This window comes from Nelusetta ayraudi, unplaced genomic scaffold (assembly GCF_046127955.1).
Source record: "Nelusetta ayraudi isolate G7.1 ecotype Tasmania unplaced genomic scaffold, CSIRO-AGI_Nayr_v1 ptg000084l, whole genome shotgun sequence".
Classification (NCBI taxonomy): domain Eukaryota; kingdom Metazoa; phylum Chordata; class Actinopteri; order Tetraodontiformes; family Monacanthidae; genus Nelusetta; species Nelusetta ayraudi.
Genome location: NW_027466134.1, coordinates 1,054,306 through 1,078,609, shown reverse-complemented (window position 1 = coordinate 1,078,609; position 24,304 = coordinate 1,054,306). Strand labels below are relative to the sequence as shown.

General features: G+C 45.8%; 1 protein-coding gene across 1 annotated transcript in view; it reads left to right on the top strand.

Moving 5' to 3' along the window:
• ddah1 (dimethylarginine dimethylaminohydrolase 1) overlaps positions 1-24,000 on the top strand; it is a 62,627-nt gene extending 38,627 nt beyond the window's left edge. Inside the window, exons 2-6 of the mRNA XM_076045380.1 lie at positions 4,887-4,986; positions 6,293-6,366; positions 10,967-11,086; positions 18,295-18,438; positions 23,440-24,000. Of these exons, the coding sequence (XP_075901495.1) occupies positions 4,887-4,986; positions 6,293-6,366; positions 10,967-11,086; positions 18,295-18,438; positions 23,440-23,556 (555 nt within the window). The 3' untranslated portion in view covers positions 23,557-24,000. The remainder of the gene's footprint in view (positions 1-4,886; positions 4,987-6,292; positions 6,367-10,966; positions 11,087-18,294; positions 18,439-23,439) is intronic.
• Positions 24,001-24,304: the final 304 nt, after the last annotated feature.

Sequence of the window (24,304 nt, the reverse complement as noted above, 5' to 3'; positions counted from 1 at the left end):
TAGAGCAGCTTTGAACGATTTCGCTTCCAACAGGAAACTCAGTGTATCTCCAGATATCGGCCCTCTGTTTATAGCCTCCCACGAAAACGCTCAGGTACTTCCCCCTAAAATTGACATGACTGTGGATGCATACGCTTGCATCAGAAATCATTCACTTGCGTTAAAATGGGGCCTTTAAATGTACACAGCAGCGCCTGCAGATGAAAGAGGGGTATGGTAGTTGGTGTTATGTCACAGTTTGCACTCTGTGATCTCTTTTCCTCCCTGCCAAATGTGCTTGTTGTAACAACGCAGAAATTCCATTCTCTTCCATTCGGGCTTTATTATGAAAACTGGCAGTGGCAGCGCGCTGCCGGGTTTCAGGTACATTTCCTGCCGCCTAATGCCGGTAAATTAGCTCTGCGTTACATTTCCTCCAGGAGCAGTGTTTTTGTATGCAGGCAGAAACTAGTTGGCTGTTCGGCCTCAGTGCTTTGTCATTTTCAGACTGAGGCACCCAACATTTTATGAAAGGGTGGTAAAGTACTTACATTTTGGCCATTTCACTTAGAAATGAAGAAGTTTGGCCTCCTTCAGTTTCATTCATCAATGAGTGACCCCAATATGCTTTTATGATGGCTTGGATAGATCTGCACAGATCATAAAAACATTTTTTAAAAACTTGATTGCACCTCCTAGTGGTGGTCTGCAGCACAGGCCATAGCCAATTCCCTCAACCTTGGTGTTGTCAATTTTGCTCTTGCTCGGACTGTTTTTTTCTTTTTTTTTCTTTCTTTTTTTTTTTTTTTTTTTTTAAACGAAAGTCTGTTTCTCACGATAAAAACATTTTGTAATTTCATTTTTTTGGCAGCTGAACCCTGATTCTTGGTTTTGTGGGAGGTATTTTAACACGCAATTCATCACTGTGCAAACTCTCATTCCAAACGACGTCATGAATGTAATACGACTCTTAGGGGAAATGACGCGGGATGACGTGAAGCCACAGCTGAGGTCACGTTTTTACAGACACAAGTCTTTTACCCAATACGTTTTTTTGCTGAGTGGTACCATCAGTCTGTACTTCTCTCGTAATCGAGTATATTTCACACCACCGACATTCACACACAAGTCCATTTCATTAATGCTGTGTCCATCTCCTCCTCCTCCTCTCTCACTCGGTCCATACGGGAGCCCCACTTAAGAGTGATGACATGGTTCCATTGCACATATTTCCCTGAGCTTGTTGCACTTTTTTTTTTCTGACGTAAGCGTTAGCAATTTGCTTTCTCCTGTGTGCATACCGCGCGCAGGCAGCACAAACTGCTGGGGAAGGAGGACCGTGAGCGCCCTTTTGGTCAAATCACCTACGCTGATGTCAGAGGAAATGCCTGAGAAATGAGGTAAAGGGACTGCGTTATACAGCGCTACAGATTCCAGAGAGGAAGACCGCTGCAGATAGCCGAGGCTCCCTACACACGGCGGGGAAGCTATGTCTGATAGTGCCAGACGGTTGCGTTTGTGTGTTGTTGCGTTGTGTGACCTCGATGGGAGGGAGTCAGATTTTTTTTTTTTTTTTTTTTTCAACCCGAGTTGTTTTCGCGTTGCCGCTGGGCGAATTTCAGATGGACATCAACAAGCGAGCGGGGGCGTTAAATGATGGAACATTAGGCTTTTCGTCGTGAATGAATCAGTGCAACCTGGCTCCCCAGATGGAACGTTCCCTGAATCCTTTGGATTCCTCTGGTGTATGAATGTGGGGAAAGGGTTCGGAAAAGTGGGAGGCATGATCGCGACGGTTACTGGACAAAACCCCTCTGTCCAAACCTCCTGAGCAGCAGTTTGCCGTGTCGCATTCTGCATTTCTTCTCTTTTATTGCACAGTCACCTTTACAGGTTAACTGTGTAATATTTGGGGATTTTTAACAAGAGGTGGGGACATGAGGTGGTTACATTTTAGATTGTAGCGCTGTTTCACTGAAGTCCCCCTAGGGACTCCATACCCTCCCTCTCTCGGGCTTAACGTTGAACTACGGCGTGTGCAAGCACAAACCTGGATACCTCCTCCACCTTCTTCTTCGTTGGTTTATTTGAGGGCACCAGTGTTTACCTTGAATTCGAAACGCCCCGTCAGGTGGGCTGGAATTGTCCGGCCCGGTCTTAAAAAAAAATAGCAGGGCAAGATGGCAGCTAATGGAGAGCAAGACCCCTGCGACATGTATATTCTGACATAAGAACCATTCTTAGGGTAGGAAAACCAAAGTACTGTTATGGTACTGGGAGTATACACTTTTATTAACGTATTTATGGGCTGTATGTTAAGCTTTTAGCACCGGCACCTTGCACCAGCTACATTCCATTCCATCTCCTCAAAACTTTTCTTTTTCCTTTTTTTTTTCGATCCAGCTGCCGTACGCTGGTAGCATCAACAGTGAAGCGGAAACGACTTCACCGAGATGAGTTCTTCACCGGTTGGAACACAAAACAAACACTGGAAATCGGGTTTCGAAATGGTCTTGATTGTTTACGTCTGCAAGATGAGGCTCGACCTTTCATTTGCCACGCCATTACAAACAACTGGGGGAACAATATACACAAACCCGCCCAAATGACGGGCGGGCAGCGATGCCAGGACTTTGCGGAAAACAGAAAATTAGACCAGATTAACTGTTGCCGTTAGTTAATACGAACCACGCTGCTCCCGCGGGAGATTTTTCACAAACCACAAATACATTTTTGAATCTAATGACTTGGAAGGACATTGTGTTTTGCCTGTTGTTGAAAACGGAATGCCTGCAGTAAAGGTGAAACACGGAGAGGGGAAAGTTAAGTCGCTGTGGAATTCTACTATTTCACTACTGTGGCGTAAACACATTAGGAAATGGCCATTGTGCCACACACCCTTTTAAAGAACCAATCCTCCAAACTCATGAAAATGGTGAAAAGTAAAATCAAACAGATTATGAATGAATTATCTGGTATTATTAACTTGGTTGGTGTCATGCAGCTATTGTGAATGGATTTCATAGGGATAAACTGTATATAGGAAGTACATTTTTAAATGCAGGGTCAGATGGTGCATACACCATAAAGAGAATTGATTATGAAGATTCCTCAAGACTGACCATATGAAATGCAATCCCCCTTTTTAATCAGATACTGATGATGATGATGATGATGATCATTCAGATGCACGACATTGTCAGCACCTGCACGAGACGCATTGACAACAGCGACACACGGCCATCCTCTGTGGTTCTGATAACATGACGGTGGATTTCCTCTTTGGCTCCGAGCCTCAGCAACACCTGCACGTGGTCTCCCCAAGTCACATATTTCTCACACAGTTCTTTGCTCGTCTCTATTCGGTTCCTCCTGCTTGTTGTCATCAGAGCGGTGCTGAGGGAAGCCCTTCCTTTTTGCTTGCTCCACATTTTCCAACTCATATTTTGAAAATGGGCCCCCAGTGATGTCACTAAGTCATTGTCATTAACAAGGACCCCAGCCAGGTCCTTGTTGATGACAAGGACCTGACAAGGATATCCAAAATTTGGCCGATATCCAAAGTGTGGATATCGGCCCTCTGTGATGTCACTAAGGGGACGGATACCTCTTTCGGGTTAATGACAAGGACCCCGGCCAGGTGATTGAGACCTGCAGCCACCTAGATATGCAGTTTTCAGAGGGGGTTCACAATTTTTTTTTTTTGTCCCCGCCTTATTGTGTTAGATTGCTCCACTCGAGCCTGAGATGCAACGTAAAGTTCCAAAGATTGCATGCAGTGTTGGTCATTTTGAAAATGAAGTCTGTTGTTGAGCACAAAGGGAACATTGTCTCAAATGAAGGGTGTTGCAAAGTGTTGTTATTGACAGGGTTTGTCTTCTGTCGCTGCATCGCTGCCTTTGAATTGAGTGGCGGTCTACCTGGATGACCTCATGGTCCAACCCCCCCCGCCCCCCCTCCTTTTTTTTTTTTTTAAGCCCGGAAAAGCAGAGGCATTGTGTCGGCCATAAAGGCACAGTGTGCAGCCTTATGAGGTCATGCCGAGATAGGGCCTGTGGAAACACTGATGCTCTTGGTAACACGGCTGGCCTTGGAAACTTCTCTCGCAGGAACCCCAAAAACAGGACAGTAAAAATCACACTGGGCGGTCAGACGGCAGAGCGGAGCAGAGACAGAGCTGCTCTCTCCTCAGGGTTTACAGTTTGAAACACACAGGACCCGAAAGGTTAAATGCGGATTCCCGTCCAGGGAATGTGTTTCATAATACACGTTAATGTTCTTCAGGTGGCCGCCGTCCTTTTTGACTTCCTTTGTATAAATTTATAGGAAAGATGAGCCAAAACATGAGGATATAAAGATTCTTTAGGAGTCTGTGACGCACTGCCAACGTGCTTGTGTTCCACATATGCCGCATTATAAAACTTCTGAGGGCCCTCCTCAAAATGACATAATATTCTGACTCATTAAGATGACATCATTGCAACATGTCAGGGGTGAAGAAGGGGTTGATTTTTATTGTCCTGCCTATTTTGGTAGTGGACATTCTTGTGTCTGAGGGAAATGTTTGGCCTATCTGGAATTGGAAGAGCAGCAGTTCTGAAGGATGTGAAATGCTGATGGTTTTTTTTCATTTTGATGGCACGATTTCTCCATCTTAACCCTCTCCTTCTCTCACACCTGCTGACTTCATGTCCTCCTTAACAACATCCATAAGTCTGCTCTTTCTTCTTGACTGGCATTCCCACCTCAGCATCCTTCAACCCAAAATTACCCACCGTCCTCCCTCTGTGCATGTCCAAACCATCTCTTTAATTGCGCAAATCGATGGTCATTGTAACCATTTAGTCAATTTTCAACTCAATAGATATTGCAATTGAATTCTGTGTTCTTCTGTGGTTTTCTTCCAGACGGAGTTGATGAAGGACACTCTGAAGAACCTGAACCTGAACATTGTGGAAATGACTGATGAAACTGCCATCCTGGATGGGGGAGATGTACTGTTTACAGGTATGCATCGCTGATGTGTGCGAATTCAACAGACACCAACATTGTGATGCCTTGTTCTTGTTGGGATGCAACAATCACAAGCCTCCACACTTGTTTTTTTCAAACATTTTTTCGCATCACATTCAGCTTTCACTCTGCGTTTTTTGTGTCCTTGTTAGTTTTCTCAGGGTTGAATGAATTCCGCCAAGATACACTACATTTGTAATTGCAGCCAAAGCTGCCCAAAGCAAGTTTTTTCTGAGTATTTTGTCAACTTCAAGACAAAGCGGGTATTGAACATGGATGGGTGGATTTTGCAAAAAGTCAAGCGGGGCTGTCCTTCAGATTTCTCAGGTTGGCTTTGCTCCGCGCTCAGCAGCGGAACATACTGTACGTGAACTTGAATTTATCTGTTGCCACTTAGGAATTTCAAACTGTGCACGTGTCTGAAAGCATTTGGCATAGTTGGCAGCCTCCAATTCACAGACCAGAGCAGCGTGTCTCTGTTTTTTGCATTTGGTGACCCTGCAAACAAACATTCCTCCAAGGCAACCTTGATGACCCCATGCGCCTCCACGCAATAGGCAGAATTTCCTTCTGCGAATAATCTGTGGCAAAAACACAGCGTTCCGTCAGCGCTGTTTAGTCTTGGGGCCCCATATTCCTCTGGCACTGGGTAATAAATCTGATGAGGCCAGAGAGTTAAGTACATGGTGGTCTTTCTTGGATCTTCTTGTACATTCCCTTGGAGTCGTGTGGTGCAGGTTAGTGTCCTCCACACTATGCGGGCCACTGGGGGAAAACAGCCCCAGTACACTTAATTGGGTTTCTAGACAGTGGCTTTGTTCACCCGTTCCTTCCAGCTGAAATGGGTTTCACATGGCAGGACGAGAAACATTTCCTGTTGGCAGAACCCCGGCCAACGGCTCATTTTGTAAAGGCTCAGCAGCTACATTAGGAACCCATCCCTGGGCTCAGTGTGCGCCTCCAAGCCTCGCCAAGTATTCAGGGGCTCAGTCTGTTCGTGTCCCGCCGTACTGACCGCAGTTGGCCTTTCTCACAGGCGGGCACCAAGTGCGCAGCGTGGCAGTGGGGCTGCTCTGCCGCTGCTGGGGCCCCTCTGTGTGTCGCTGTAGGTATTCTGTCCCAGGACCCAGTGGAACCTGCAGTGTTGAGAGTTGCTAAGCAAGAACAGGCTACCTTTACCAGATTGTGACAAGGTGGGCCTTGATCAGGGACATTGTTCAGACAGACGTTGTTGGTATAGCGGTTTGATTTTATTTGCGTTATTACCTTATTGATTGCTTTTCTTATTTTCTTCCCCCAGGACGAGAGTTCTTCGTTGGTCTGTCCAAACGGACCAATCAGAGAGGAGCAGAGATCCTAGCCGATGCCTTCAAGGTGAGTTTACGTGCTACAGTAAAGTACAAATGTGTCATCATATGTACTAAACTACAGGCCAAGAGTTCTCCACTTTTTTTTTGAAGAAGGGTACAAGCGAACTCTTGATCAATTTCCACAGTATTAAAACCAACAGCTGAATGTGATGACATCTGACCATGTTGCAGCAGTGAGATGAAACTAAAAATCAATCATCTGATTCACACAACATGAACCGTGTGCTGTACATTGTCTGCAGCGACTGGTGTAGTTAAGATTGACCTTTTCTACCAGGAAAAAATACCTGCTAGAAACCAAGTCTTTCTGTGAGCGCATTGTGCTGTTGCCACGACAACTGTCGTTTATTTCAATCATCCAATCAACATTGGTTCATTGGTGTGAGCTTGAAGATGTTTGGAGGGAACTTGATCGACTGCTAAACACTTTAGCTGTTAACGCTGACTCTACTTGAGTAGCTATAAACAGCACGCAAGCTGAGAAGTGGCCAACGTTTGTCTAGCTTCATGTGCATCTCTGTATTCTCCATTTGATTTAGAACTTTAGAAATGTTAATGTTTTTGTTTCCCCCAACGTTGGACAAGATGTAACAAATCACCAAATGATTCCGCTTTAAGTAGCTGTCAGCTGATATCTGTTCAGGGGAAAGCACTGCTCCCACTATTTATTGATATGTTGCCTCTATAGAACAAGTGTAATAGTGTATGGTCCCTTCTGCCAAATGCTTTCAATTGTTGTCCAAAAAACTATTAAAAACACATCAGTGACTCACAACATGACACTGGATCTCTTCACCGTGATGAGTGTCGACACGTGAAACTGCTCTCAAACCTCCCCAAGAGCACCAAGTTGGCTACTGAATGCAATAGAATACAACGGCTACCAAAGTGCAATATGTCTCACTGTTCCGTAAGGCTGTCTTCAGACAATGGGGCATTTGTTGCAGTTATTTTTGAAATTAACTTTTGTGTTGCGGGGAAACTGATGTAACCATGCACGACAGATGAGCCGACTGCAGTAGTGGAATCTTGCTTGTTCATCTTGCCATCCTTGACGAGAAAGTCTTTTTAGTCAGTGCGAGGATTGTGTGCGATTACATAATCAATCAACTTTCTTGCAGTTGTAAGCCCTCAAAAGCCCCTCAGAGAGACGACGAACAAGAACAAGAAGCAAGTGTAAGCCTAGCTAATGCTAAAGAGCCTGGAGCAGATGTTGTGGTACACTGACTAGAACTAGAATAAGTAGATGGCATTTTCACATTTTCCACAAGGAACAACATGTCGTCTCTTGACCTGCAAATCATTTGCAAGAGTACGCTTAAACATTGCTGCACATTGCGCACATTTCTGCACGGTCACCCTTTAGCTTATGGCTATGTAGCTAAGCTAGCAGGAAGAAATCAGATTTTATTCTTTTTTTGGGGAGGGTTCAAGCAATTACTTTCCAAGTTTTACCCTTTTCTGTGTGCTCTACTAGATGGATATAAATCCAAAGGAGTTTGGAAAAGTTTTATCTGTGTTAAAACTGTAGCGCCATGGACTTACTCATGTCCTTAAATTCAAAGGTGGTGGACAAAATGTCACGTAAACACACTTGCACACAGACCATAAGGAAATACTCTGCCCAGTGTCCCACACTAAGTTTGGGGACTTATTATTATTAGTCTGGAGCTTTGTCCAACAACACGGTCAAATGGTGGCTGACAAACGCAGACAGATTGTATCTTGTTCAATGTTCTTTTAATACGAAAGGTTTTCGTACTGCAAACACATGTGCGGCGTTTTGTTTTTTGTTTTGTTTTGTTTTTTTACGTGAGAAGGAGTCTGGTCACAACAGAGAATTTGCTCCCGTTACCATGAGCTGGAAGGTCACGTCTCCCACTCCATCCTCTCATCTGCGTCCGATTTGAATTCCTCATCATGGATTCCTCTCGGTGTTTACTGTTATCTTTGACAAAACACAGCTTAATGATGCGTCTCTGGCAAATGACACTTGGAAAAATCACTTGAGCGTCCATTATTGTTTTTTTTTCCGTTTTCTATCAGATTGAGCCCCCGACCCTCATATCTGTGTTGTTCTTTCCTTTCATTATCAAATTAGGAATCACGCCGCTGCCAGGTTTGTTTAGCACTCAGCAACTGCATACAGATGTTGAAACTCTTTCCTTTATTGTGTTTGGCGGAAGTCCGAGTGCATTGCGCTGTGAAAGGGAATATTTCATCAGGAGATTGTAGCATAGAGGCCCTGTCGTTTCTTTAGTTTTTTTTTTTTTCTTTTACAGCCGAGGTGATGATTTCTTACTGGCACAAATGTGCTCAGCTTCAAGACATCAGTTGAGCACCGTCTGATGCCCTGTGGGTGAGCAATTATCATCCTTTCAGATTGAAAAGTTGAAAAATGTCAGCTAGTTAGTACAGATAGAAAAAAAAAAAAAACAACTGTCTTCTTTTCTTTGCCCATTTATGGCTTTATCTTGATTAGGGGGAAAGGATGACCTGTATCTCTGCACCGCAACAGAAGTTTCCTGCTCACTGGAGAAAAAAATGAAGCTTACACAACTCTCTGTTGTCTCTTTGTATCTGCGACACGAGTGCCAGGAAAAGAGTTCAGGAGCACAATCAAGAGTCGGATAATTTGTGCGTTTGGCATGACAGACGGCCAGATGCCACTCAGTCGCTCTGAGTTTTACAGTGAATCACGAGGCTTTAATTGAACTAATGATGGCGTGCAAACGTAGAACAGAATAGTGCGAGTGCACACCCGAATGGAAAATGTCACAATGGGGTAGGAGATTGGAAAAATATAGACGCCACTTCACAGGGTTTTATGGAGCCGTATGCTGTGAAGTCTGTTCAAAACATATCATTCAATTAAAATACACGTCTGAGTCGGTTGGGGGTTATGTTCTCGGGGTCCGACCACAATTTATACTTTCAAATAAATGTGTTCACATCAATTCAGGAAGAAGAAGGCCTTGGAAAATAATCCCCGCATCCTATTATGACTTAATTTATAGCTCTGCGTGACCTCAACTTCTAAATTTCCTAGACACGTATCTGGGTTTTTGGAAAGTGGTCGGAGTATTTTCCCATCGCCACACTCGGTGGACTTCACCATCCATGTGGCAAAACTAGATCGGCTGGACTTGATTGAAATCTGAGCGTTTTTAAGGGTCGAGTTGAATTTTGCGGCGCATCGCCAGTGCGATGTGGCACTTGCACCGGTAAAGAAGCCGCTCCAATTGCAGAGAAGACGTCTTGAATTAGGTGGAAAGCACTTTGGTGGCGATTTCCCAGTGTCTTTTTGAAAGACGCACTCCTTTCCAATCTTTGTCTGTTGGCCTGTTGTCAAGTGGGTGCCCGATAAATCGTTGGTCTGGGAAACATTTCATCCGTCAGGCCATTAGATGTCACGCTGTTCTGTGTGCTGAACTGTTTGCAGGCTGTGTATAGGACATCCCAAAATCACTGCACTCTCAAAACCCTCGGGGGCCCCCCAAAAAAATAGATACTAAACATTATTAAAACATGTTAAGATTTTTGGTAGAAACGCAAAGTAAAGAAAGGCATCCAAAAAAATAACTTTAAAACAAGATACAGTAGATTCGATAAGAATGTCAACAGGACTTAGGCACAAAACAGATTAAAGTTTGTGGATACCCACAAAGAGACAGATGCCAATTCTGGATGGCAAAGTTTGAATGAGCTTAAAGTTTGGTTGAAGTGGGGAGTGTTCGACCAGCAACAGTTCCTGACATTGGTGGGTTGGTGGGTCGTGTTATCACTCAGTCTGCTGCTCAGACAGTCTCCCAGCCAATAAGCAGCAGGCTGAAGAAACTGTGTGAAGGGTGGGTGGCATCACCTGCGTCGCACAGGACTTTGCGGGTGAAGCGAACAACGTAAATGTCATGCAGAAAAGCTGCAAGAGCTGCAGAACAGAAATCAGTAGATATAGAAATGTAGAAGTCTCTTTGTTTTGTTTTTTTCCCTCACTGTGCTTTATGAATGGACAATAAATCAGACGGCAGTACATCAGCGGCCTGTGCTACAGTGGGATTTCTGATAGTGTTGATTCAAAGTGTTTCTGAAACTGAAGCCTCTTCAATCAGGCTTCTGGCTTTTCTGTGTCTTCCCTCTGGGCTTCATAACCTCATGAGTCCCTCTGCCGTCCATCCTGTCATTTAAAATACCACAATATTCCTCTGCCCGCCCCCCAAAAAATCTCAATGTAATACGTTTCTGTTTCTCTCACAGAGTCCTGACCTGCAGCGCTTTTATTCAGTCGAATTGTGAAGCGCTGATTCTGGTCATTGTTGCTGAAGCTGTGCAATCCTGCGTATCAGGAATGATTTGACTGCTATAGCACTACTTCTAATTTACTTTTTCCCCCCCACAGGGGTTATTGTAATAGTCACAGTATAGCATGTTGGAAATGGAGTCGTCCGTCAGCAGGTGAGCAGTGTAATGTCACCCAGACTCAATTATTGTCCCTCCTCCTGGCGCTGCCGTCAATCGACGATGTTCTCAGTTTCCTGATCTGCGTCGACCTCCTCTCTCATCGTGAGCCCCGTTTGACGTAACTGCGCTGTTGTTTTCCCACCCAGGACTACGCCGTGTCGACCGTGCCGGTGCTGGAGGGCCTCCATCTGAAGAGTTTCTGCAGCATGGCGGGGCCGGGCCTCATCGCCATCGGCGCCAGCGAGCCGGCGCAGAAGGCCCTCAAAGTGCGTGAGTCTGTGTGTATGCTGTGTCGCTGGCACCGCGCATGCATACCCCCCACCCCCCCCGCTGTCGTCATGGGAAACCCAGATTGAATCGCAATGCCGCTGTTTGCAAAGCGGTGACGCAGGCTGACGCAGCTGCTTTGCCCCCCCTGTCCCCGTTCTCGCAAAGCGTTCAAAAAACGTAAGCAGGCAAGAGAATGCGCAAATGTTGACTCAGTGCGTCGTTTCTCCCTGGCAGCGCTGCAGCAGCGCCAGCGCATCAACAGCGTCGCTGCACATTTGTTCATATTCAAAGCTGATCTGCAGGGGACTGGCCTCCTTCCACCACACTGTCTCAATTAGGAAGGCGCTGCCCCTCCATTAAAGGGACTGTTCCATTCATTCATACATGCATTCAAAATCAATTAAAGAGCCAGTGTGTAAAATTTGCCCATACATTAATAAAAGTGTGTACTCGCAGTGCGTCCATCCGTCCGTCCATTGTCAATACCCGCTTATTCCAGAGCTCAGGGCTGCAGGGGTCTGCTGGAGACTCTCCCAGCTGTCATGGGGTGAAGACGGGGTGACAAACCTGGACAAGTTGCCAGTTCATCACAGGGCTACATAGAGACTCACATGGAGAAAATGCCAACTCCACACAGAAAGGCCCCCAGGCCTGGAATCGAACCCGTGACCTTCCTGCTGTGAGGCGGCAGCGCTACTCTCAGCAGAATAGAAGTAATTTGGTTTTCCCGCCCTTGGAACAGAATATGTAAAAATCTGTGCATATATAAGAATGTGCACAGAGCAATAAGGGTCTTGCTCTTCATTAGCTGCCATCTTGCACCACCATTTTTAAGGAAGCCCACCTGACAGCGCCCTAAATACAAAATGCAGTTGAGTTTCCTTAAAAATGTCTGACAAATCTTACACACTGGACCTTTAAGAACTGATGCGACAACAACAGGGACTGAACATCAAGTGAATACCGAGTGACACCTCAGCCGAGGTGGACTCGAGGTTTTTCATTCAGCGACGCTTTTACTCCCACTTCCATCCAAGACCCTCGAGGACGTCTGCGTGTCAAACTGCTGTTGTGCACACGTGTTGCAGAGCAGCAGCGATGCATGCGCACAGCACTCACAAGCACGTCCAACATCGCAGGACGAACCCCTAGCCCCCCTCCCCCGGCAGAGGAGCTCTGGCAGGGCCTGCCGTCCAGTGCGATAGCGCCCCCTGCTGGCCCGGCTCCTCTCGCCAGGCCTCTTTAATTCCAGCTGAAGCTTGGGCAAATTGAAAGCGGACAGTCACGCGGTGCGTCCTAACGAGGAGAGCAGCGCGAGGGTCAAGACCCGTCGGTTTCGTAAGCGCGTTTGTGCGCAAAGGTGCGGCGGACACACACAAAAAAATTCCCCCGAAATGCATTGCGCAATCAAATGCGGCTGGGGTTTTTTTTTTTTTTTTTTTTTCATGCCTCCTAATCCAGCATGGACTCATTAAGATTCCTGCCCCGGTGGATCATTCCAGTAATTAGCTACTGGAGCGAGGAGACTTTAATGACAGGCTGCTCGGGTTCTAATTGTGCCTTGCGTCACCTTCTCTCGCGGCAATTAGCTTCTGTTTTAACGGCTTTCTGGACGACTCTGGATTTGTTATAAGGCGGGCGTGTGCTTTGTCGCGGGAGGGGAGGGGCACCGGGATCTCACGAATGGCGCTTTAATGAACTGAAAGTGCTCGTTTGGGAATGCGGCTGCGGCTCCGGCGGCACCGAGGCTCCTTGTGTGCGCGCCTTCACAGAGGGGACGCTATTGCGTTAATTAAAGAGCCCGATTCAGGGTGTCCTCAGGGTGCTGAATGCCGCCGCCGCCGCCGCTGTAAGAACATCAACAGCCGCCTAAAAGAAAGAGGCAAACCGCTTGCTGTGTGTGTTGGGCTGCAGACATTTCTTTGGTGGAAGCCACGGCGCCCGCAGTGTGCAGGCCACGTGTCGTCCGCTCTCCATGTTTGTCAGAGGTGGGAGGTAGCGAAGTACAAATACAAATACTACATGTTCCAGTAGTTAAGTAGAGCTTTCAGGTATCTGCACTTTACTGGAGTGTTTCTTATTCTCACAACTGTTTACTACTATCTGTATTTTCAGCTTCTCACATTGGAAAAGCACGCCAGTTACTTTTGTGTTTAAAATATACAAATTCTGTTAAAAGTGATTTGTTGCTGTTGCTTTAAGTGCATCTGTTTGAACAATGCTGTCGCTTTATTTCAATGCAACAGTGGATCGTATTTTGGATGGAGAGTATTTTACAGTATTTTGGCTTTTGGGTCTCTCTGGTCAGCTCAGTCCAGATTATTCTGTCACAACTGTTTTTATTGTTGCAAAATTATCAATCAATGTATTGTTTCATTAAAGGCAAACAATATCATTTTGACATTTCCTGAGGTGCAATTCAGAACCTGTGCTTGCTTACCTTTACTTGAGTCAAGCAGTTGATTCAGTACTTTCCCCCCAGTCTATTTTTTTTTTTACACAAGTACACAAAGTGAATCCTTTTGGCACCTCTGCTTGGCTACACCCACGTGGGGGGAACAAGTTTACGGAATTGGGGCCAATTCCAATTCCTCCCTTAACTCCTCAATCTCAACCCTCGCCCTTAACCCTCAATCTTTGGCCCTCAATCTTGGCCCTCAAAAATAAGTGTAAGGGCTTAGAAATGGGACACCCCTTAAGTGCAGTTACGTCTCCAGACTGTGGGGGGCGGCCTTACGCCAAAGCTACGTCCAGTCTGTCAAGAAGACGACAACGACGAAGAAGAAGGAGGAGGAGAAAAAAGAAGAAGTCCTTCTTCGCTACACAACGAGGTGTACAAGTAACGTGAAGCCGGGACCGCCGGTCCGGTTGACAAACCTCGTAAAGTAAAAAAAAAAAAAAATGTTACGCAACAACGATGTCAATAATCCATAAAAAAGTCTTAAACTAAGACAATAAAATGGTTTTGTAATATTTATATCTTTATTAACTAAGAAAATACTTCAATTTGTAGCTCGCTTTTACATCGCGATCTTTTTCGAAGATGTCTTGGCGAAAATACGCAATGCCTTCTGGGTAGCCCTTACTGCCAAGGGTGGTGCTGGAGAATCTCAATATTGAGGGCGATACAGCCCTTAAACCCGTCCCTCAACTTGACGTTCTTAGAATCGGGACAGCACTTGCACCTCGCGGGAGCGCGCATTTTTGAGATTGAGGGTTGAGATTGAGGGTTGGGATTGAGGGTTAAGGGAGGAATTGGAATTCACCCTTGCTCTCCGTCACTGCCAGACTTCGTCCGTGAAGTCGTCGCCCAGAAATATCCCCTTCCGTCAGAGGCCTTCGCGAGCCATTCCTTCGCTCCGCCGTTCACAAGTCGGCCCTGAACTCGGCATCGCCCCATTTGTGAGGTCGTCCGCGCAACGAGCGGCGGTCAGGGTGCCAGGGTCCTCGGCTCAGGGTCGTTGGCCCACTAGAGCTCTGTAGATGGCGGGGTGACGCCGCGGTGAAGGTCGCACTCCGGGCGAGTGACGCGTCACCACCGAATCCTGGTGACAAACGCAAACACGTGGGCTGCACCGGCGGTCCGACCGTCACCTGACGCTGTCAGAGTGTGTGTGTGTTTGTAACCCATGACAGGCCAGTTGATTCAGTGGCCAAGTGATGTCTGATGTGAAAGAAAATGAATAAATCCTATAAATACAATAACTGAAAATTATATTTTTCCGCTACAATAGAACAGTCAGTAAAATAAATAAATGTTTCCTAATAATACACATGTATATACTGTTGCAAATAAAGTTGTAATGACATATCTTTTGTTGTCTTTCATCGAGCCAAAGAATTGACATGCATGAATTCATTTCAGATGGGCAATTGGGAAATCAAGGCATATAAATGGGAATAAACTCTCATGTTGTGTCTTAAGGGGATGATTGTGAAAAAGGAGAAAGCTGTTCCACTGGAGGTCGAGATGAAAAAGTAAAGCTCTCAAAGTGACGGCGTTTAATATCTGATGTTCAACACTCCAACATTAAAGTAAACACTACGTTTAAACACGCCGACTGTTTCACCCACTGACCGCTAGATAGGTGCTTATTCTTTGCGAAGGAAGTTTTTGTCTCACTGTCACAGGAAGGAAGGCCTTATTTGGCCTTTGTCTGTTTGATTTCCTTGCCAGTGATGTTCCCCAGGCTCCGACTCGGCTGCAGTGAGGATGGTGAGCTCAGACGTTGGAACGCTAACATCAACTCTCTGAAATTTCCCCGTCTATCCTTAAGATTTAGAGTGGATAGAAATGTGTATGAGATGAATGGAGTTGTGCGCCAGAGACCCTTCATACCCTTTCTGCCCTCCCCCTATCTCGATAAGCGGAACTGCGGCAGTGCGCCCCCTGCAGGCCAGCGTAGGAACAACGTCCGCGGCAGGGAGTCGTGATGGTCAATGGTGGAATTGTTCCGTACCTGCCGCAGTTTTTTCCGCTCAGTCAGGAATACTGTGAGCATTTACAGCTGCTGTTGGAAGGAGGTCTGCTTTAAGGAAGACAAATATTCAGAACGGTGAGCCACAGTTCACGAAGTGGGTGACTCAGGGCGTGTGGCATCAGTACCAGTAAACTGTCTGTGCTTCTTGTGAAATTCTCGCCACGGCACAGAAGGCTTTTATTCTTTCTTTTGTAAATGTTTAAAGTAGCCGTGAGAGAACGCATTTTGCTGCCTTGTGTATTAGCTTGACTCTGGAGTAGCTACGTGCTGCTAGTGGCTACAGGGCTGTGCAAAGTAGGTTTCAATGCCTTTTAAGTCTATTTAAAAATATCATTGTCACGCAAGTGCCAAAAAGGATGCAACAGTTCAATTGGACCCTATGATTTGTTAATAACTGCAGTCAGTAGCACAAAAGGGTGAGTTGGTTTTCATGCTACCAGACCTTGACATAGCTAACAGGAACTCAGCCCTGGCTAAGAGACTGAAGAGCATATTTTGATTAAATTGTGAGATTAAAAATTTCCCATTTGGATACAAACGGCAGAGGAAACAGAACTTCTTGTGTCTTTTCTATGTTTTCTTTTTATGTTGTCAGTGCACTGATAATGTATAGTTACTAATGTTATACAAATACCATCGTATTGGCATTGCATGGATTTTTTTTTTTTTTTTTTTTTATCACGCTACTCCAGAGTGGTTACATAGATTAGAAAAGGTTCTTGACAAAAACAATTGGTTGAAATTTCAATGATGGGTGAGCTATTTCTTCAACCACTTGAACAGAAATTGAGAAGAAACCAAAGAAAACTCAACATGAGTCGTCTTGTTTTTGGCATCCAGAGATTAAAATGAATTTCCTCAGTGCTAAAAATAAACGCAGGGCTAATCTGGCATTGTTCTGAGCGCTCACGCTCATCGTCTCGGAACACTTTGTCAGCCGTCTTGAAACTCTGATCCCACTTCACAAATTAAACCTGACACATGGATTTTCAGTTCTAAAAAGCTTTTCTTTGAGAGCATGGGGACTTTTTTTTCCAGCGGCAGAGAACCTTCCCAGCATGGGGCAGAGAGTCGGGCAAGAACAACTGTGATCTTTGGTGGAGCCCTGGACCGCCTCTAATCCCCCCGTGCGTAAGAGGCCGCCTTGGCGCTCACGCAAATGGGCCAGTGTTTTCATTTAGGGCTCCTGCAATCGGCCAACACACCCACTAGTGACCTGGGAATGTGTCTGCTCCGGTTACACACACACACACACACACACACACAGGGCAGTCCCATGCACCCATGCTGCTCACCCTCCACCCTGCAGCTCTGCAACGTCAGCTTCTCAAAAATAAATCAGATTTCACTTCACTCTTGCGCCAGGCGAGTATGTTATGAAACGAGTCAGGGTGATCACACGAGTCGAAAATATAATTCGCTTTTGTGTTTATCAGGCATTGGTAACATATTTCTTTCCTTGTAGTTCGTAAAAAAAAAAAGTTGGTCTGACAAGTTTTGTAATGAAGATAAGGGCTGCTTTTCAAAAGTCCATTCTGCCAAACACCTGATTTCTGATTCACAAAAAGATTGTCATAGCCACCAAACAATTCAAATTTTATGTGTTTTTTTTTATTCCAACATGAGCTTATTTGTTCTGAACTCGCAGAGAAAAAAAAAGATGTTTTGCTTCCCGGAGAGAAGCGCTGGTCCTTCCTTCTCAAGTAGACCCAGTCAGCAGGAAGCAAATTGAAAACATCAGCACACCATCACAAAGCTCATTGTCCTGTCAGCCACTATTTTTTTTTTGTTTTTCCTTTGGGCTCCTCCCGTCTATATCTGTGACATCAGAATCAGAACTCCTCCCCCGAGCCGGCATGCAGATGTTACGTGTCGCTCTGCTGGTGGGGTTTCTCCAGTATCGTTTGAAAAGCCTGACCCAGAGGATTTTACTGTTGAATCTCTGCGGTAAGGATGATTCAGACTTTGGGGGAAAATGAGGGCAGTGTAACCATAAAGAGACGCAACCATTCACTTTGAGGGTCTGGAGAAAGATTTAATTTTGAAGGCTCCATCTCTGAATGTTGACACGTCAGTTTTTTTTTTTTCTTTTCTTTTTTCCAAGATCCCTACTCGCTGCCTCTCCGATCTGAGGCATCCGTCTGCAGATGTTCTGCTCATAAACATTGAGAGGCACCTGCCTCCGTCGTCATAACATCCTCCTCCGTCCCCGTCTCCCCCCCCCCCTTTCCTCCCCCCCTTCCACCCTCGACTTCCACTTGGCAACACGGGCGTCCTCTCAGCCCAGCCCAGCCCACCCCCACCCCCCACCGTCTGTCCCACCTTCAGCTCCTTCACATTACATAAATAACATGACATCTGCGGAGCAGGAATGTCTGCCTGCTCCTGTGTTCTCAATCAGCTCCACACCACCATCTCCTCCAGACTCCCCACATTTAGCTTGGCCAGCCCTTTGCGATTGTGGCCTTTGCGCCTGAATCGACCCCTTGGACCATTGAATGACTGACTTTCCCTTAATGTTTTTTTTACAAAGCCGTTCGGGGTATCAATCCATTGTTTGTCTTGTATTTTAACAAGGAATCAAGGAAGTCACAAGTCACACATAAATGTTGAACAAATGAAAATAATGGGGGGGGGGGGGGTTTGTACATTTTTTTGACACCCACAACTTGTGACTCCAACTAACTGTCCGCTTCCTGTTCATCTCTCGTCTGCTACTGCAGATCATGCAGCAGATGAGCGACCATCGCTACGACAAGCTGACGGTGCCCGATGACCTTGGTGCCAACTGCGTCTACATGAACCTGCCGGACATGGGTCACGTGCTCCTGCATCCCACGGCCGAGGAGTTCCCAGAGACTGTGAAGGTAACGCTCTGCGTCCAGAAAACTGCAACAGGCCCTTTAACAATCCTGACACTGCACCTGTGAGGGGAAGAGTTGGGGAAACGGGAAGGAGATGTTGCTGCCGTGCATCCTGTTTGATCCCCTGAGGAACTACTGGTCAACACAACACAAGGCATTCATTTCAATTGACAGAGGGTTGGCAGTTTTATATAAACCTAACTTTTAGCTCGCTGTGTGCCTTGGATTGATTTTATTTAGTGTAACTGTAATGAGACCAGAAAAGCAGATAACCCAGGTTCAGATAACATTCTATCACAGAAGGAGTTTCAAATTGTTTAAAGGGGCAATACGCAATTTTCCTTGTTGTCAGATATAAGGTCATACATAAAGCTAGTGGTGTTATTTTCTCCTGGGGTACAGCATCACGTCACACACACTCTCTGTCTGAGCCCTGTTCTATACCCTCGTTTGGATATCAAACTTTTTCTTGTTTTCCCAGTGGCCGTTTCTGGTACAGCAGCCAAAAATCCCATGCGGCCCAAAAAGCATTTTTCTTATAGACTGCAATGAATAAATGGACCTTTGCCTGTTGCAAGATGTAGACACACTGACGGAGGTAACCTAATTTATCCTGATGAAAAAAAAATTGTGCATTATGTTCCTCCACCAATCAATCAGCACCACTGCAGAATAGCTTCCTCAGAAATTCCCCCCAAAACTTTGAAACTTTCGAGGATGGAACCAATTTCAGAGGGATCATTTTTTACCTTGGACACCCTCTGAAAAATCTTTTGGTGAAGCGTTTGTCCCCGTGTTTAACTAATCACCGCTGGCTGCGCATAATTGACTGAGCCTATTTCAAACGGCGTGTCACTCGCGCGTACTCGCACTGGACGGACGCGCATCTGAAGCCGCAGGTAGTTTTTCCCAGCCACGCGCTTGACCTACTTGCAGAACAGTATCAAGATGTGCCTGTCTACATGACACTAGGCGTCTTGTTTTCCACTGGGGCTCGCGGTGAGTGATGTGTTATTGTCTTGCTTTGAGCGCTGGAAAGGCAGCGCAGTAGCAGTGCTATTGAGACGCTTGTGGGGTCACTCCACATCACAACAAGTCAGGCAGATTCTGAACAGATTTTGGAACACGGCAGCCTCAGACGGGACACAGACCTCAAAATGAGCTTTGTGGTTGAAACTCCATCCTCTGGTGGCTATTTTTAGAAGGAAGAATTCACAAAATTATCTCTTAGTACATGCATTCACTGGGAACATTCCTTTTTTTTTTTTTTTTTGTTCCAGGATGATTAAATGATGGGGATTCAACTGGAGCGTAATAAGTACTGTTTGTGTAACCGGGCTTCCTGCTTTGGTAGTAACTTTTAGTGGTCCATGCGAACTGAAGCAGTATTCAAAAAATGTGTTTGCTCAACGATCCACTTTCCTTTATTTTCCTCAGACCCACAACAAATTAGCGCCTTCATTCCTTAGTGCGCGCTTGCGCTGAGGAATGGGAACACAAGGAAAATGGGAAAACAGTAAACATGTTCCAACTTTGGTGGGTTTATCAGATTGAGCGACCACGCCCCAGTCGCACCGTCTGCAACTGGTACAGTGCAGGGTTCCCAAGGGAACTTGTTGCTCGTTCCTCCAATGAGATGTAGAGATTTTGCCGCTTTCTGACTCTAAACATTGTCTGCCCCTAATCTCTGGTCTATTTTTGGATCTCTTGTGAAGTTACATAAGTCCCAAGTTCACAAAAGGCGGGGTTGGGTCGGACGGTTATGAGAGAGGATTGGTGTGGTCCAATAAGTGGGGGCGGGGACGAGACTTCTTGAACGGTCGCTTAAAGAAGGAGATAAAGAAGCGGAGCGGACAAAAGACCCAGTGAGAAATAGAAGCTGGCCAACCGTGTGGGATCATGGCACCTTCCAGCCTGTCGTATAAATCCCAACCTCAGGAATGAGAGCGCGGCTAGACGTGTGAAAACAAGGCGACGCTCCGGAGGTTAAGATGCTGTAAATGGTGGTGGGTGGTGGGAGGGGGGAGGGGGCAGGGGGAGGGAGGCAGTTAATGATGCCGTTCCGAGGGGAGCTTCACCAAAACACAACATGCCCTCACTTGACCCTGTGTTCACATGGCCGGGCACTTCAGCAGTAGTTTCTGACCAACATAACACAGATGAATGCACTCCCATCAACTCGACCTGCATTTCAGAAAACGTTGCCCTGCAGTGTCTTCGTATTTTGTACAGGCGTTAGTACAGCTGTGTTTAGTAAACTCTGAATACTCTTGTTTACTGACGTGTTGTGTGTGTGACATGTGTATACATGGGCGTATTCTAAGAACTGGATACCGGACTGGAAAAAAATGGAAGAGCAACATTTTTTTTTTCTCCAGTGGCTACTCGAGGTACTGCAGCCAAAAACCCTATGCGGCCCAAAAAGCAATTGTCCAATACAAAAAAAATAACGGCAATAAAACGGCTGACAGCACGACTTCAACCTGAAACGCATAAATATTTCTATTGTAGATTTATAAGTCATGGTCATTCTATAAAAATATATATATGTAAAGGTTAGAAAATAACCAGAAATTAGTTTATGCTCAATTTTCGCCATATTAAATCCTTGGTTGTTCACTGCTTTTAGTGATGCATTGTGGGATGTTCATTCAGGATTCGAACACCATCAGTGGGGGGGGGGGTAATTTCGGACACAGCCATGCTCATCACAATGTAACTCCGAGTCAATCACACTCACATCAGCCTGTCCAGTCGGCAAGGCTGATGGTGAACCAGTTTTGTGCAAATGGGACCTTGACTATATGGTACCGGCCCCATAGTCAGACCACATGCTGGTGGCAGTGGGCCCTGGTTTGCTTCTGGTGCATGACAGTGGCCGGCCTCCTGTGTTTGGAGTGTGTCAGCAGTTCCTGCACGGTGAAGGCATTGATGAGTGGCCTGCTCGTTCCTCAGACTTGAATCTAATCCAGCACCTCTGGGACATGATGTATCGTAGTGTCTACAGCTGCCGTATCCTTCCACAGACTGTCCGGGATCTAACTAATGCCTTGGTCCAGGTCTGGGAGGAGATCCCTCAGGAGAATGTCCAGATGATGTAGGGAGTGCATTTAAAAAGTGGGCGCATGGGAGCAAAATTTAACTCACACAAGAAAAGGTTCTTTAAGATGCATTCAGGTACACCTGGTAAATTATGACAAGCCATTTAAATGTTAAGGTAACTTGTTAAGCCCAGGCGCCAACGGGTGCTTAAAGGTGCATTTAAGTGCACGTCGTAAAAACAAAAGCCCCTCAGGATAGAAAACGATGTTAAAAGTTGCAACACGACAAGTTCCAACATTTAGACTCTCGAATGGCGACTCGCTCACAGCCTGGCAGTGGCAGTGAGTGACTTTTCATATCTGTCTTGGCAAATATTATCAGATTTTAACATTAAAAAAAAAAAAATAATAAAAAAAAAAGTAAAATGTTATGCCAATTTGCTTGAGGCAAATACTCCCCACCTAAAGCGATTAAGGTGTTAGGAGCTGCAGCGCCAGTGGCTTCAGACTAGTCAAGCTTTTTAGCAGAGTCCTCCTCAGCCCTCTTGCATCACGAGATAAGAATTTGTTAGGCCGGTGCCTCTGGCGGCGCTGCGAGGCCTTCGCTCAGTGTGACAGCAGGGTTAAAGTGAGAGTCATAAAAAAAATATTCCTGGTTTGGAGGTCTGGTCGGAAAACAGTGGTTTCCTTCTGGAAAATGTCCACGGGGTGACACACGCACCTTTACGAGGGTCTTGAAGAACGCTGTTGTAGTTCTCTCTCGCCACTCTGGGTTCTGTGCGATTCGCTGGGAGAGCAGGAACCCCTCACAAGTGTTTCTCTCCTATTTCAATATTTGTCCTGCCGCAGGATGTTTTCTATCACAGAACTTCACACGTTGACAAGTAGAGTAAACCAACTTTTGGCGTTGCGTAATGTCCCACTGGAGGCTTGAGTTTCGCTTGTTGCGGTTCACTGCAGCCTTCCTTTACTGACTTTACTTACTCCCATACATACATACACACACACACACACACACACACACACACACACACACACACACACACACACACACACTGCCGTTTAGAAGTTTGGGGTCACTGACTGCATTGAACTCCACTGTAAGCAGCTTCATGAAATAATCTACTGAAATGCCCCGAGAACATTACTCAGTCAGGATGTGCCGGACACATTATGGGATGGCTTTGACAGTTGTTGCCTTGAATGTCTAATTGTGCAATATACAGCCATCGTTACACACAAGTTGAATGCTTTAAAATTGCTGTGTACAAAATTCTAGAACAAAGCTTTGTATTAATGCCACTTGCCTGTGTGAGTTTTAACTGTAACGGAGTAAACGGCGTCATGGTTTATGTTGTAGGCTCTTGAAAATCAGGCTACCTTGTAGTGTGTTCACACAGAATTTTGCGTACCTTGTTGAAGCACAAGATCGCACAGCGTCCCAGACCATTATTTCATAAATTGGTCATAATGGAGTTCAATGCAGAAATGAGTCTGTGACCCCAAACCTATGAACAGCAGTGTGCATCAATATTGTTCTCACAAGCTACAGAGAATAGTTTCAAAGTCACCGGCTGCTTCATTTGTACACTTAAAGTAATTGCAGCAACTTCTTCTGTTCCCTTCAGGTGGTTGAGCGCGTGTCGTACGATCTCATCATATGTTCATCCCCTGCCCCCTACTTTTTCTAGATTTACACTCAATCTGTGCAGAGATTAAAAGAGATTATTCTCTGCTCTGCGCCCCATGCAAGTTCATGGAAATCCATTACGTGGCCTTCGACACGGCTGAAAACGTAACCCTCCCCGGCTGCAGCGATTGTGTAACATCATCATTTGTGATGACAAAGTCATTTCATCCAAGCCCAATAATCTCCCAAAGGCGGCGTGTGGTGTTTTTTGTGATTTTTTTATTTATTTTTTCTCCCGCTCCACTCAGCGCCCTCCCACTGTGTCTCCTGCAGGTGTACGAGAAGCTGAAGGACTACACGCTGATCCCGGTGTCCAACGCGGAGAAGGTCAAAGTTGACGGAGCCCTCACATGCTGCTCCGTGCTCATCTACAAGAAGCCCAGCATCTGAATGTTCCCGCTGGCGGCGGTGGTGGGGGGGCGGGGGGGCTCTCTCGCTGACCGACGGGAGCCTGCGTCTGTTCGTCGAGCATCCGGCGGTTCAACAAAACCATCTTTGTTCATGGAGGGAGGGCAGGCGGGCTAGTTGGTGCTGAGGAGCAAGGGAACACGTAGATATGATTCACAGAGTGGTGCGTGAGTAGCTTAGGTGTATCACTCTTAGTTTCAGGTTCTCCTCTTTTTTTTTCCTAACCTCTGCTCATTTTTACTTTTCTCCTCGAATGCATCGGCAACACAATCCAGAAGACAATGGTGCAGTCGGCAGTTAAATTGATTCATTCTCTCAATGTGAAGTCTTAGTAAGAGTACTGTGAATTGTTTTTCTTTTTTTCCCTTTCTGTGCCTATTAGTCGCCTGGTTTGAGGTTCAGGTCAAACACAGGGTTAAGCGTGAATTAATAATAATAATAAAAATAAAAAAAATCCCATTATTGAACAGTCGTTCCAGTGTAATCACTTAAACGAGTCATATAGTCCCAGTTGTAATTCAGCTGCCTTGAAAAGTTATTTAGACCCACTGTCACCCATCAAGTCACCTTTGTCCATGGGTGTGAAATGATGACGTTTCCATTAAACGGCACACTTTAATATGCGTTAAAAAAGAAGAATTATAAAGGGAGCGAGTGCACATGTTTAAGTTTGGCAGTAAACGCTTCTTATGTCGGCCAATTTGACCCCCCCGACTCCCAGTGAACGCTC